The sequence below is a fragment of the Aulonocara sp. 'chitande type north' Nkhata Bay genome, linkage group LG20 (assembly GCF_057382095.1).
Source record: "Aulonocara sp. 'chitande type north' Nkhata Bay isolate Kocher_YH1m ecotype deep benthic linkage group LG20, A_spYH_male_GT1.1, whole genome shotgun sequence".
Classification (NCBI taxonomy): domain Eukaryota; kingdom Metazoa; phylum Chordata; class Actinopteri; order Cichliformes; family Cichlidae; genus Aulonocara; species Aulonocara sp. 'chitande type north' Nkhata Bay.
In genome coordinates, this window is record NC_141363.1 from 24796062 (window position 1) to 24811176 (window position 15115).

The 15115-nt window shown below is 37.7% G+C and overlaps 2 protein-coding genes across 2 annotated transcripts; one reads left to right on the forward strand and one right to left on the reverse strand.

The window, feature by feature from the left end:
• Nucleotides 1–1541: 1541 nt before the first annotated feature.
• Nucleotides 1542–10664, forward strand: ddx19a (DEAD-box helicase 19a). Its single transcript, XM_086277432.1, has 11 exons — nt 1542–1763; nt 1906–1969; nt 2076–2262; nt 2348–2440; nt 5132–5234; nt 5346–5460; nt 5554–5731; nt 7599–7836; nt 8670–8832; nt 9830–10021; nt 10110–10664. Exons 1-11 carry the CDS (start codon nt 1707–1709, stop codon nt 10169–10171), a joined length of 1452 nt encoding a protein of 483 aa, XP_086133558.1. The 5' UTR covers nt 1542–1706; the 3' UTR covers nt 10172–10664.
• An 896-nt stretch (nt 10665–11560) lies between these two features.
• On the reverse strand, nt 11561–12635 carry ubxn10 (UBX domain protein 10). The gene has a single exon (XM_086277433.1). It carries the CDS (start codon nt 12383–12385, stop codon nt 11738–11740), a length of 648 nt encoding a protein of 215 aa, XP_086133559.1. The 5' UTR covers nt 12386–12635; the 3' UTR covers nt 11561–11737.
• Nucleotides 12636–15115: the final 2480 nt, after the last annotated feature.

The following is a 15115-nucleotide window of genomic DNA, read 5'->3' on the forward strand; positions in this document are numbered from 1 at the left end:
TCTATTTCTCACATCCACATGGCATGAATGGTAAAGGAAAACCCCACGTCAATCCAGAGCTTTTCTTTTGCAAAAATAAAAACTGCTTCTGTCATCTTTCAACTTGATTAATCCTTCAGTTAATCGTTTGATCTATAAGATGTCAGAAAATCCCAAATGTTGGTTGCTTATTTTGGCCACTTTCTAAAGACACAAGATACCAAAAAAATAGGCAAATCCTCACACTTGAGAAGCTGATAAAACCGTCTCTAGTTTTGCACTGAAAAATTATTTAAATGACTGACTCATGAATTAGAGGAATCGTCCATCTCACACATGTAACTGGGTCATAAATTACATATTGTTATAATTACACTAAATGTGTTCTAAACCCCAAACTGTTCCTGGTATACTTGACTTTTAGGACCTCCAAACCTGTAATTATCTTCATTATCAGTTAGAGCCCCTCCTCATCCTTTTCTTCTTCCTCTTTGGTGCAACCCTATAAATTTGGGGTACCACATTGGCCTCTCCCCTTTTCTACAGTTCCCCTGTGGGAGAGCTTGGTGTCATTTCTTTTCCAACATTAATTACATGTATCCACCCTGATGTTTCTGATTCCATTCATCCACTGGGGCTGAATGGAAGTCCCTGGGAGCCTATCCCAGCTGCCATAGGACAAGTGATGGGGTACACCCTGTACAGGTTGCCAGTCTGTAGTAGGGCTCATGAAAAATCAATTTATCAAAAACATAAGTAATTTGTAAACCAAAGTGCATATAATTGGTAACTGCAGACTTGCTTTACGGTCGTTTCGGTGTGAAAAAAACCCTTTAATATAAACATGTAAATTTAAGTGTCTTGAAGTGCCCTTAATAGCCTATACGGATTAAATTAACATTAATTTAACAAGGATCTTTAGAAAATATGGATCTTTAGAAAATATTTAAATTAAATTTAAATATGTAGTGCGTTGCCATCTATTTGTAAACTTTAACACGAACCTTAGCTTGAAAATAATGAATGTTACTTTACATTAAAATAGTCGCATTTAGTAAACTAGCACTAAAACATTACGTATGTAAACACACGTTTACGTTATAAAGTGCTGTATTTTTGCATTTAGCAGTTTAAGTGATAAAATTTAAAATACCTGTCGATGCGCAGTAATTGGTTGCATCTTCTATGAAGGGTGTGTCAGTAAGTTCATTGTGGTGCATTCACGTATCACTCAGAAAGTGCGTAAACGTATCGTGGCTTGTATTTAAGCGTTAAAAGTTCAAAACAAACAAACGAAATGTTTCTCCAAACTTGTGGAAAAAATTACTTTCTTGTATCACACAAAAAGAAAGATGAAAATGGCGCAGTTACTAGAAATATTTATCACATTATAAACTATCTGTGGATGGAACTTGATTAAAAGCTCTCTCACACATTTTACCTAAAGAAACGTCAAAGAATTGGCTTCAAAACGAAAAGCTGCAAAAGCACCACTACTCAGCTTGTTTTTGCTTTGATTAGTTGCGTCTGTGGGCTGAAGTTTTAATATAGTCAATATTTCCAACGCTTGTGAATGCGACACGCGTGGTCCAGCAGCAGGTTGCGGTTGGTTCAGGTCGGGACAGCGGCGCGCTCACGCACATCGCTCATGCTGACATCAAACTTTTGCACAAAAAGAAAAAAGGTTGCTCGTCTCGGAAAAAAAACTACACAAAAACTGCCTGAAAATGTCCCAAAACTCTTGGGCAGCTGCAGTGGATGTTCAGGAGGCTACATCCTCACAGGTAACTTTTAAAGGTTACCCAACAACTTCCAAACTGTTGGGTCAAAACGCGTGCTAACTAGCTAGCTTAACGCTGACTTCGCTGTCACTGCTGCGTTATTTGCGCCAAAAAAATTTCAAACATATTTTGTTTTTTTCACCAGCTTGACTTTTCCAAAAAAGTCAGTGGAGTTCGTGGTCCACGCAACGTGATAGGAGACATAAACGGTAACTTAACTATTCGTTTTTCCTCCTTAAAATCACATCTAACTAAATTAACTGCTAACTTGTGATTGTGCTGTCATGGTGGTTGCTGGTATTGCCACCTGTGTAGGGAATATCATGCCCGTGAAGGCCGGAAATGGAGGATGGGGAGAGGAGCGAGTCAACCTGGCCGAGCAGTCTCTGCTGAACAAACTAATCCGCCGCTCACTGGTGAGGAACAGAAACCAGGTGGAGGTCCTGCAGGCGGACCCCAACTCTCCACTGTACTCGGTGAAGACCTTTGAGGAGCTGAGACTGTGAGTCTGCAAGGAAAACTTCCATCATGCTCGTTTGCTTTGTGTGTTACTTTTATAAAATTACCTTATTTTGTATTTTTAATAGGAAGCCTGAGTTGCTGAAGGGGGTGTACAATATGGGCTTTAACAGACCATCAAGGATCCAGGAAAACGCTTTGCCTATGATGTTGGCACAGCCGTAAGTCTGTTTATAAAAAAAACTACATTTCAAATTTGTATTTGTTGATTTACACGAAGTTCAAAGATACAAGGGAATTCCATTTAATTTTAGTGTTTGTTTGTTTTGTCCAGTTTGTTGAGCTTGGTGAGGCTCTGGTGGAGATTCTTGTTAATTATATGAGGCCGTGAGTGATAATGAGTAAGCTGCCTTCTCAAAGTGTTGTTTTATTGTATTTGCTATTCTGAACCTCTTAGATCTTGCCTTTGACAAGTATCCGAACATCAAAACAATAAAAACTAAACTGAAATGGCAAATTCAGTTGAAAACAAAATGAAAATGGGACTAATGCTGTTTTAACCCTGCCTCATATTGGTAACATGTCCAGGGTGTACCCTGCCTCTCGCCCAGTGGTAGCTTGAATAGGCTCCAGCCCTGCCATGACCCTGATAAGTGGAAGAAAATGAATGGAAAAGGAAAATGACTACTAGTTAGAAAATGCAACACTATAATAAGTCAGATTTTTAGTCATCTGTTTTAGTAGCGAAGGGAGAAATCTGTTTGATTTATTGACTGAAAACAGTTAAGTTGTTTGAGGGGAGAATCCCAAGTATCTGTCTGTTTTAAATTCGTAAATGTTACAGTAGCGTGCTCTTTTAAAATTTATAGTAGTTTTTTTTTTCTCAGTAAATTATCAGGTTGATAATAATGGCACTTTAATGGACATCTCTTTGCTGTCATCTCAACAAATGGTGTTAAGGGCGTACAGTCATAATTTCCAGTGGCCAGAAAAAACGTGCACTGTGGTTTTTCAAGTGGTTTACATTATTGTGTATTTTGCATTATTGACCACTTTTAGGGCTGAGAAACGGTTCCTGTGGGGTCCTGTGTTAAATGTATTTTTCTCTCACTTTTCTAATCATATGAAATAAATAAATTACTACATTACAGCAATTAATAACTTAAAAATAACACACTTCATCAGGGGAAACATGGGGCATAGTGATTTTTAAAAAAAAATTACCTATTTTTAATACTGATAATTGCTCACTTAGAAAATTACACCACCAAAAGACATGCTGGGTAATGCTAGTTGGCTAGCTGCCCATTGTGCTGGCACAGCTGTGAGTTCATATTCACTAATTTTGAATTTGTGCCAAAACAATTAACTTGATAAATATTCTAAGAGATTTATTTAACAGCAATTTTAAGTTATTTCAGAAAAATGTTAACCATTTGCCTTTTTTCATCTTAAAGATGTGTGTGGATGTCACACTTGTGTTCATTTATAATGGTGCCTTGTGCCAAAAAGTTACACTATTTTATTAATATTTTAATATTTAATTACTCTTTAACAGATCCTTGCATATAGGAACCTTAAATTAACAAATGCTGTACAGACAGTCTAGCAAAATGCATACATACAGTTGGCCATGAAAAAAACAAAGTACATAACTGTTGCCACAATTAATGGAAGACAACTGTTTAAAATGTTTCTTAAAAACAAGAGCAGATGGAGTAAATAACAGGCTGGATCTACTTCTGCTGCCTTTGGGAGACTAAACCTAAGCCCTGATTGAAACATCTGGAACTCAACATGTAAGAGAAGCTGAGGTTCCAAAACGATGATCTGTGCCTTTGAGAAGCTCATACAGATGCAAAAAGTCATTAAGGGCACAGCTTGACAATTCACCCCCCAAGTTTGCTTCTATTTTTAAGACTTCCAAACCAGCAAATCATGGAAAATTAAATGACCGAGTCGAGAAAAAAGAATAAAATACTTGTTTAGTGTCATGGCTGCATAAAAGCTTCACAATTATCTATAAAAGAACAACCATTAATTTTCTTTTTTGCATATAGTGTACAATGGCCCAAAATTTATACCTGCTACCATAATTGTATGTGACTAGTCAACTGGACATACATACTTTTCTGCCCTTATTAGTCTTTTATATTGTTTTTACTTTATTTATATATAAAGGTGGTTGTTGGTTCTGATGTTAGGATGGTGTTGCAGGATGGGCTCAAAAAAAATTGGGTTAAAATCTTGTGTGTGGCATTAAATAATGGTATCGAATAATTTCCTGGGTATTGGTATTGACTTTGAATTCTAGTATTGTGACAGCACTGCTTTTTTGCCTCTGATAAATGCTGTTAGCCGATGTTGACGAATTCAGCGCTGTTGGACTGGGACACTTTGCGAATAATCTCCCATAAGATGTGGAAATGTAATACAACTGTTTATCAGAAGGAAATGGTAAATTATAGGACACTCAAGCCCAACATTAGCAGGCATTATTTTGTAAGCCTATAACAGCTTGTTGTTGTTTAGTCAGCTTGTTGTCAGCTGTTATGCGATGAAAGGGTCACAAGTCTAATCTGCTGACAACAAATAATTGAAACAATGGTGGGAATAAATAAACATGTTTATGCACATTTTTTTGTGTGTTGGAACCCTGGCTTCAGCAGGTGAGGCTTGAGGACATGGGGTATGTTTTGGTTTTTTGGGTTTTTACTTAATAAAACTTTAGTTTGTGATTTTTTTTTTTTCTTTCTTTCTTTTTTTTTTTAAATGGACTTTTGTCCTGTTGTAATGATTAAAAAAAAAAAAATCTAAGCAGTCAAAATTTTAAAAACCCTTTCAAATCTTCAGCACATCGGGTTTTTCTGTGATTTATTCATTTCTTCATGTCTACTTTTTTCTGCTTTCAGACCTCAGAATCTGATTGCACAGTCGCAGTCTGGCACAGGTAAAACTGCTGCATTTTCTCTGGCCATGCTCAGCCATGTAAACCCTGACAATAAGTGGACTCAGGTAAGCAGAACATCCTCAGAGTATCACAGCATTTTCAATCTCTTGAGACAGCTGGTATCCTTTTATCAGACCCTGAAATGTATTCACTAGGTCAAAAAAAATTTCTTTTAGTGCCTTTGCATCGCACCGACGTACGAGCTCGCATTGCAGACTGGTCAAGTCATTGAGCAAATGGGGAAATTTTGTCCAGATGTGAAGCTGGCATATGCCATTCGGGGAAATAGAAGTAAGAATGTGATAGTGTTTGTACTCTCTTCTGAAGAAAAGATTTCTAGTCACCAGTCTGTGTTCACTGCGTGACTCTCTGCATTGTGTTCAGTGGAGCGAGGAGCCAAGTTGCAACAGCAGATTGTCATTGGTACACCGGGCACAGTCCACGACTGGTGCACCAAGTACAAGCTCATTGACCCCAAAAAGATCACTATGTTTGTGCTGGATGAGGCTGATGTGATGATCGCCACCCAGGGCCACCGGGACCAGAGCATTCGAATCCACAGGTGCACTCCTTTCGGTCTTTATGTTCATATTTTTATTTCCAGAGTTTTACAATAACAAACACTGGCTGGTAAATATGGCATGCAGTACAGTTCACCTGAAGCAGGTTTTTAATTGCTTAGTATTTGGTGCCATAATCTATAATGTCATAGTTCATTTTATCAGTCATAGTAGGTTCAGCTTAACCAACAAAAGCACATCAGGTAGGTAGATTAGCCTGCTTCTGGCTTATTGTGGCCAGTAACTTTATTTCCACCAAAGTGGCACGAATCTTCACTAAAAATTTATTCAGTTGCCAGTTTTAAAAATAAAAGATATACCTCTGAACTACAGAACCTGTTGTTGGTGTTGAAAACACAGTAAGAAGACAGCACTGGTTGATGCCACAGTGCAGGCGTTCCACTCACATTTGTACTTAAATATACATGCACGTGGATTTTACTTGTGGGAGAGAGATGTGGGAAAAAGGATTCGGCTTAGGCAACTTGTGCTTTTCTCAACAAAGTTTCATAACACAGCGGGAATGAAGATGATCCTGTTGTATTTGAAGCTTCTCCTCTTAAACACACATGGCAGTCTGCAAAGAGCCAGCATTATTACCAAGATAATAGTGAAGGTGGACGAGAAGAAATATTGTTCTAGTCTACAGCATCAGTGCTTGTTCCTAAAATCGCAATGAGAACATCTGTAAATAAGTATTGTTTATTGAACCACCTGTGTGAGTAGAGGAGTCTTTTCACCTCCTCCCATACACCTTTGATTTCCTTCTTGCGGCGACAAAGCTAATAAAGAACAAATTAGAATAAAAACGCAGTCTTTAAATCTGATGTCACAAAATGCTTTGCGAGAGCTGACAGCAGTTTTCCCTCTGTGTCTGTGTGATAACCTGAAGCATGCAGGGATGAGTTTAAAAGGGGTCATGGAGAGGACTTCACATCATTTAAAACTCATTAAAGAGCGAGCAGAGACGATGTAAGCTGGCAGCCAAGTTAACATGATATCCGCTATATTTATATCTGCATACAATCCTGTCGTTTTAATTTTTTCTTAAACAGCATTTTTTGCTTGAGTGTCAGTGAAAAGATCGCTTCATATTTAAACTTGTTGAGCAGGTGGCCCATCAAAGTGGAGATTGATAATAATATATACATGCATGCATACATATATAAAGTATGATTCACAGCAAAAAGGGCAAGCTAACATTTTTAGATGTGAGCCAAGCAACATGAAGACTTTGTTCTCACAGGAAGGAACTCTTAAAGACCAGCATACAAAAAATAATTTCTTTTAATCGTGTTATGTTATGGAAGCACAAATGTAAAATTTTCCACCACAGTCCTCTTTTGATTCTAATTGTAGTCACAGTGAACCCTTCTGTTCGACTCTGGAAATCCCCTTTGTCACTGGCCTCAGATTTGCTGCATGTGTTTTTGTGAGTGCGAGAGGAGAGGCTGCAGCTCCACCATGAACTACAACTTTGTCATTTTTATTAATTTATTTTTTACTGCTGGCATCATCAGCCTTTTCTTTGTTGATTAATATATTTTATTCACACATGCCATCTCTGTATTACATTTAATAGTTTGCACAGTTTTGAACCCTGCAGTACCAGCTTCAACGTGCTGCTCTGCTTTCCACTAAGATCAGTCTGGTTTATCTCAGGAACCTTATGTTTCTTTTAATGTAAAAATGTACTACAGGGAACACTTGTTAATCAGTTATATCAAAAGCCACATTAACATTCCTCCGTCTCAATATACCAATGTACACACAACAATAAACTGAAAAGAGAGGTCTAATGACTTAACATTCTTTGTTGTTTGTTTAAACAAGTGTTTTTTGTCACACTTTGTCTCCACACTTATGCAGACAGCTGCCGATGAACTGTCAGATGCTCTTTTTCTCTGCAACATTTGAGGACTCTGTGTGGAGGTTTGCAGAGCAAATTGTTTCTGAACCTAATATAATCCGGCTAAAGCGTGAGGAGGAGACTCTGGATACCATCAAACAGTTCTATGTGAACTGCAAAGAGAAGGAGGACAAGTTCACGGCACTCTGCAATCTATACGGGGCCCTTACCATTGCACAGGCCATGATCTTTTGCAAGGTAAGTCAGGTGTTTTCAAAGCTGCTTAACAAAAACTATGATTTAATGGTTTTAATTTGGCACTGAAAGCACTGTAACTCGTGAGAAGGAGAGAGCTCACAAAAAGAAGGGTTTTATGTCAGTAAGTTAGTATCCTAAATTTTAATCTACAGATAAAGTGTAGCTGAAGACACCAGTACTAGTAGAGTAATAGTGCATGATGAGCCCCGAGTTTATTTGGCTGCAAGACACGGTGTTTTTGTTGACAGAGGAAATATCCTTTTTTTCAGGCTGTGGTTGCTTGTAGCTCTAGGTAGGAAGCTGGAGCTTAGAAAAAGCAGACTCGTGTGACCTTTTCACTTAATAAATGATCAGTTTTAACTCACCTGGCTGAAGGAGCGATGAGCTATTAAAGCTAAGGGGTAAAAAGCCAACAGTGATCCCGGGATTCAGTCAACCTATCCCCAGGGCCAGCCAAACCTGGCACCAGGCAGGGTGTAGAAAAATGGGATGTAGAGGACCCACCTGTGCCTCTCCCTGCTTGTCCGTATTAAAAATGACCTGTTGAGTGGTGCAAATGTTGGTATATGTCAGTGAATGAGATGTAGAAAGTAAGTATGACTGTGTGAAAACTAGAGTGCTATTAAAATTGAGGGGAGAAATGTGACACAAGCACAACACTTTTGGTCAGCACTGTTCATCAACACCCCCCCCCCCCACACACACACACACACACACACACCCACCCACACACCCACCACCACCACCCCACCCACCCAAAAAACCCCAAACCCTTAGTGGCTAAATTGTAAGTATGTGTGGTTATAACTTCTTTTCTTACCCTCTTTCTTTAGACCCGAAAGATGGCTGCCTGGCTGACAGAAAGTCTGACCAAAGAGGGCCATCAGGTGGCATTGCTAAGTGGTGAAATGACAGTGGAGCAGCGAGCTGCTGTCATTGAACGCTTCAGGAGCGGCAAAGAGAAAGTGCTTGTGACCACGAATGTGTGCTCAAGAGGTAAGAAGGCTATTAAGTGAGAGTTGATTGCCAATGATTGATACCAATGGTGGTAAGTGTGCACCCATTAATGTAGAGCTAGAGGTGGACACGTCTATTTTAAAGTGAGGCAGATTCGGTTTATTAAAATATTTATTATTTAATCCATCAGTGGGGAAATTGTCTAAAACTTTTTTTTTTTTTTTTTATCAGTGAGCCAGTGTAGATCACTTTAACCACTGTTGATCCCTGAAGTCCATGTCCATCAGCACTAGGGCTGTGCGATATGACCAAAATCTCATATCCCGATATAAGACATCTATCGTCCCGATAACGATATAAATCACAAAGATTTAACATTTTCTGTGAATCTCGGGCAGCTTGACTTGCGGAAAGTGTTTCCAGCTGGGCGTCGTGTACCTGGAGTCGAGTGTTTTAAAAAAAACAGATTTATTAAAGGATGCATTTTTAGACATAAGTTGCACCGGCCGCTGTTTTCTTTGAGTATTTATTACATAGCGTTCTGCGGAGAAAAGCCTGTTCTAATGTTTGAGTCTAAGGTTTATTTTTTAGCACCTGACGGCTCTTTTTTGCTTCTCATCCATAAATACTCTGCATACTCTTTCACATGATTCAGGGTTTTTTTTTTTTTTTTTAAGTCTCAACAGGATCTTGAGCTTTATTGTGAAAGGTTTATGTGGAAAATAAACAAGCGGACAAGCGAAGGTTTTACCATCGTTGTTGCTAACGACAGTGCATAAAAACAGGCGCTTGTCCGTCCGTAGTGTGGTTATATAAAATATAAGCGAAAGAGAGAACTTTAAGAAATTAATATAGTCACTACAATGACCATCAAAATGATGAAAAAATATTGCCGTAAACAGTTTATTTTGCGACACCACAAAACAAACAATAGCGTAAAATGAAACAATAGGCTTTTTTATATCGTCATCCGATATATATCGTTATATCGAACAGCCCTATCCAGCACTTACTATTTTGCTTACATGGATTGCAGGTATTGATGTGGAACAGGTGTCTTTGGTGGTGAACTTCGAACTCCCAGTTGATCTGGACGGGAATGCTGACAATGATACATACCTTCACCGCATTGGCCGTACCGGCCGTTTTGGCCGACGTGGATTTGCTGTTAATATGGTGGACAGCGAGCACAGCATGGACATTATAAAACAGATTGAGATGCATTTCGGTATGTTCCATTTTTTTACTCGAGCTTGATACAATTGAGAGAATCCAGATCCTAATGACGCATCCTCTTTTTTTCCTTTCACCTACAGACAGGAAAATCATCAAACTTGACACCTCCAATCTGGAGGAAATGGAGAACCTGATAAGCTGAAGTTGCAACAACCAGACATGTTGCCTAAAATGTTAATGACCCCCCTTCCCCCAAGGATTTATTGTTTGCACTTTTATTGTTTACAGATGCATGCGTGTGTTAACTGTGCCAAACAAAGTTTGCACTTTGATTTTGTTTGCCTTTGTTCACTGACGTCACCTTAAAGCATACAGGAGTGTTGGATTGCAGTGTTCTTTCATTTATTTGTGCAGTGAAATATTAATGTAGTTAGTATAGATGTTTGCATGACTTGAGTTTGATCAATTATCCTTGAGTGGCTTAAAGCATTTTAAAAGTTTAAAATGCCTGTCTTACTGTAGCGGGAGTCATAATTTCATGTGAGGATGTTGCTGAGGTTTTTTTTTTTTTTGTGGATTTAAAAAAAAAAATCTTGTTAAAGCCTGCTGAGAAGATGACTTAAAGTTTAAAAAATAAGTTAATAAAAAGAGAGACAGAGGGAGAGACCTGATAGCTTTTTCCCCCTTTAACTTTACTGTGTGATTGTTTCAATAAATTTTCCAGAGTTGGCACAAATGGTATTATGAGTTTGTTGAAACACATTTGAGCATAATTTTATTTAAAATGTAAAACTGTATTTTCAGTTAAGCAGACTAATTGACTCACTTTGGTGTTGACTACCATTTCTGTGAAGTCAAACACACAAGCAATTTAAATGGATTCAAAAGTTCTCTGGTGAAAAACTCCAAGTTCCTTGGCGTGGTTCTAATAGCTTACATTATAATGAGTACACCTGAGTAATAAGGTTTTGATGATGCCTTCAGGAGCAGGCTGTACAATTCCAGCTTGCAAAATCTTACTGAAGCAATTAAACTAGTAAATATCATTTAGTGGGATGTGAGGCACCCTGAACTCTAAATATAAACGGTATATACTGCAGACATGAATGTAAAACTTCTACCATTTTACTTTGTCATTAAACTTATTTTTTTGGAAGATGTTATACTTGCTTGCCCATGCCATGAACTGCCTGGAAAAAGGATACATTTTATTAATTTAAATTTAATCAAATGATTCAAAAGATTACTTTCCTCCATTTAATAATAAAACTTGATTATGATAAGTTAGTTTTAATGAACACTTTGGGAAAACAAATTGAAAGGAGCTATACTAAAATTTATTAAATGTAGATTGCAAAACTGAGCTTTTACATGCGTAAAGACCACCTAAATCATTTTTGAGAATCAACGTCGTTGTGAATATTTTATTTTCCAAATATATAACCCCATTTGCTCATTGAGCTTCCAGAGTTATGAAACATTTATTTATACATCCTGAAATGTATATAATCTCAAAGTACTCTGAAGAATCACAACTCCGTGCAGGTTCATGAACACAATGCAGAAAAACATCTCTTCTGCTACACAGATCCTGAGCACGAGAAGTTTAATTTTACTTGAGTAAGGTGCATATTGGACAAAGTTTGGCATTAAAAATCTTAGAGGCTACAGATTGGTGCGAAAGAAGCCTTTTAAACTTTGCACAGTGAAGTTCAGATATCCAAGTGAAGCTACAAAATGCACAGTTACAGACCTCAAAGAACACATATTACTCCTGTCCCCCCATAGTGTCAGTTTTCTGAGAGATGCACAGCACGGATCTGTTAGGAATGGCACACTGTGCCAGAGTCATACGCAGGTCTCTAAAGGTCCTGCGTGGCACCTCCATGGTCTCAATGCAAGCATCTTCATACCTGGTTCCAAACCTGGCCTCTGCACTGGCTTTCACTGTTAGCAGAGTGTGTGTGGGGTCAAAGGGCTGCTGAAACCTCCTTCCGCATGGAGCTCTTACAGCAAGAAGCAAACTGCCACTGCCAGCTTCTGCCGTTGAATCACTGGGGCTGCAGACCTTGGTCACATCATCACCATCCTTTGCTAGGTTAAGGTTGTACACGTCTTTGTGCAGGCTCACCTCTGACTGCCTTCTCTTCTCTATTGACGGAAGGACTTTGTACTTGTTTAAGGACTGTGGCGGAGCAGCAGGAGTACGCTGCAGCATGTGCAAAACTTCCTCTTGGCTCAGGTGGTTAGCTTGCAACATGACGGGCTGAGACCGGGAGCGAAGGTTTCTGTCCGGCCTGCGGAACTCAGGAGACCCCGGCTCCCTGTGGATGCTGTTCGCCTCCCCTGGATACAGTGAGCTGTCTACAGCAGGTCTGCTTCGCCCCTTAGAGGATTTTGGCCTTGTTAGATGCATCGAAGATCCGCTGCTTTGAAGATTTCCAGCTGTGTTTCGGCGTAAGTGCGTTACAAAAAAGAGTAAAGAAAGTTTATATTGTTCTAAAGGCTATGAGCACAGCTTTTAAAAACTATCGCACTGGTTAAACGTATAAATGTACGCTTCCGTAGCCGGTCAACAAGTTAAATTAGCGTTTGTGCGCTTTACTTCCCAGTTTGGGTATTAAGTCCTTTCTCAAGCGTCAGCAACGTTGCCATGACACTCTGGTTGCCTTGACAACCTGTGGTTGGAGAGTGGGAGTCCCCTGCTGTTGGAAACATGCAACTGCAGCTTCATACATTAATGCAAACAGAAGGTGGCAAGCTTATTTTATTGTTTAGTGAGCTAAAAGCTAAAATTAGGTTTGAAAACGTGTTCACTATAATCAAAACCAAAACTAACTGAAACAATAATGTGTTCTCACAAAACTACCTAAAATAAAATAATGTAGGAAAAATATCCTTAGCCTTAATCATCAATCAATTTTCTCTTTTCCAGACCATTCTCTGTGGTGTGGGAAAATCCCAGCAGATCAGCAGTTTCTGTAATACTCAAATCAACCCATATGGCACCAACAATCATGTCATATTCAAAGTCACTTAAATCACCTTTCATCCCCATTCTGATGCTCAGATTGAATTATAGCTGATCATCTTGTCTATATGCATAAATGCATTTAGTTGCTGCCATGTGATTGGTTGAGTAAACATTTGCATTAATGTGTAGATGAACAGGTGTACCCAACAAAGTGGCCGGTGAGTGTATTTAGTCTCATAGTAATGATATGTGTTCATTTCTGTCACCTTCAAGATGCTGTTTAAGGACAGTGAGATGGCTGCACTTACAATGACTTATTTTCTAAAATCAAAAAAAATCACATGACAAAGTTTAATTCACAAAATAAGAAACCTTAAGTACATCCTTCACGGCCAAACGGGAACATCTGTCTTTTTTCACCTGCAATGTTTATTACATGTTTGAGTGAATAATAACACAGAATACAGAACATGCTTGTTCCAAATACAATGCTATATTCTATCATAATATTTGTACATTAATCATAAATCAATTCATAACGCAAAACATTTGTTCATGTGGACATAAATAAACATTTGCATGTAACAAAAATACAAATCTTCATTTAACAAGAAAAAACCTAAATCAGATGTGTAGTAAAACACTGAAGTGATATGAATTTATGGAAAACAACAATGTACAGAGTTAAACCTTTTTAATCAATGATTTACAACATGCTGTTTCCCAATTAAGTATGTTTGTCCATTTGCATTTGTAATATATCATCATCCCATATTTATGGAATATTTTGTAATATATCTAAATAGAAAGGTCATTAATAATGATTACCAGCAACAGAAGGTTCAACATTTTAACACTGGATTAAATACTGCATGGCAGCTGAAAAACTGACGTAACAGTTTACTTTATTCCATACAATTTTCATAATTGGTATACCTCACTATTATTCATTATTACTTTGTGTCATGTTTCCCCAATTAAATGTTTGGTCTTTTAAGCATTACAAAATATCATCATCATGCCAGTAAATAACTTTTCTGTTAATCCTCTTAAGATATTAAATCTCTTCAGCCTGTTTTCATATCTGAGAGCCAAACATTTGTTCACTTCTAATTAATTTGTCATTTCATTGTTTCTTCATTACTTCTTAATGCTGAAATCTCAAATCCAAAATGCAAACTTGGTTTATTTCCTTTGAATAAATGTTGTTGCAAAAACAGCAGCTTTAAACGGGAGCCCAAGACTTCAGGGACCCACTGTAGTTCCCTTCATATTTTTAAATTAATTTAAAAAAAACAAAACAATCCAGAGCAGCTATTCCCAAACATGACCACAATGGAAAACTGTAATTTGAACATCCTCCATCCGAAAACTTCAAGCAGATCAATATTTCCTTTTATTTCATTAATTCAGATTTTCTTTTTTAAATCAAAGTAAAAAGTGTTACTGAGGTTAGAACAGTCACAATGAGATCAAATGAGAACATCAAAGAATGAGTGCAGAAATTCCAGGGTCTGTACTACTGAAGGAGTTAAACAGTAAATGATAACAGTAAATAATTTATAACAATAGATGACTGAATAAAAACAGAACGCAGCATTTAATAAATTAACGGAAATTAATGGAAAAGTTATATATAGTGGTCCTAATATGGAGCCCTGGGGAACTCCTTGAATAATAGGAGACAAGGGAGGGCAGACCAGACGAAGCGACACAATGTGTGCTTACAAGTAACTTAAAAATCAACTTACAGCATTCCCAGGTAAAGCAGTGTTGTGTAGTCCATTTATTAAGGTGGTATTGTAAACTGTATGAAAAGCCTTTTAGAATTGAAGAAAAAGACATTGTTTTGTATTGTTTGTAGTTCTTTGTATCAGTATTGTCATTTACGCTTTAATAGAAGTAGTTATTTTGCCGTGTTGTTTTCTAAATCTTGACTGTTGGGAGAGAATTGAAAATTGAAATTCTGTCTAAAAACTCTTTTAGATTTTAACTTTTATTAATTTATTGTCTAAGAGTGTTTCTCCAGCAGCTTTACTTAAAAAAAAAAATTCTAACTAATGAAGGGATTTAAGGTAAATTCAGGATCAGTTTCTTTTTCAAATACCGTATAAAGATCTAATTGCAATTTTAAACTAAATTAAAAACCAAGTCAAAAAGTCCTTAAGGATT

Coding starts and splice junctions, on each gene's coding strand:
- ddx19a (XM_086277432.1), top strand. CDS start 1,707: ATGTCCCAAAACTCTTGGGCAGCTGCAGTGGATGTTCAGGAGGCTACA. Junction 5,461..5,553: donor TGCCATTCGGGGAAATAGAA/GTAAGAATGTGA, acceptor CATTGTGTTCAG/TGGAGCGAGGAGCCAAGTTG. Junction 7,837..8,669: donor AGGCCATGATCTTTTGCAAG/GTAAGTCAGGTG, acceptor CTCTTTCTTTAG/ACCCGAAAGATGGCTGCCTG.
- ubxn10 (XM_086277433.1), bottom strand. CDS start 12,385: ATGCATCTAACAAGGCCAAAATCCTCTAAGGGGCGAAGCAGACCTGCT.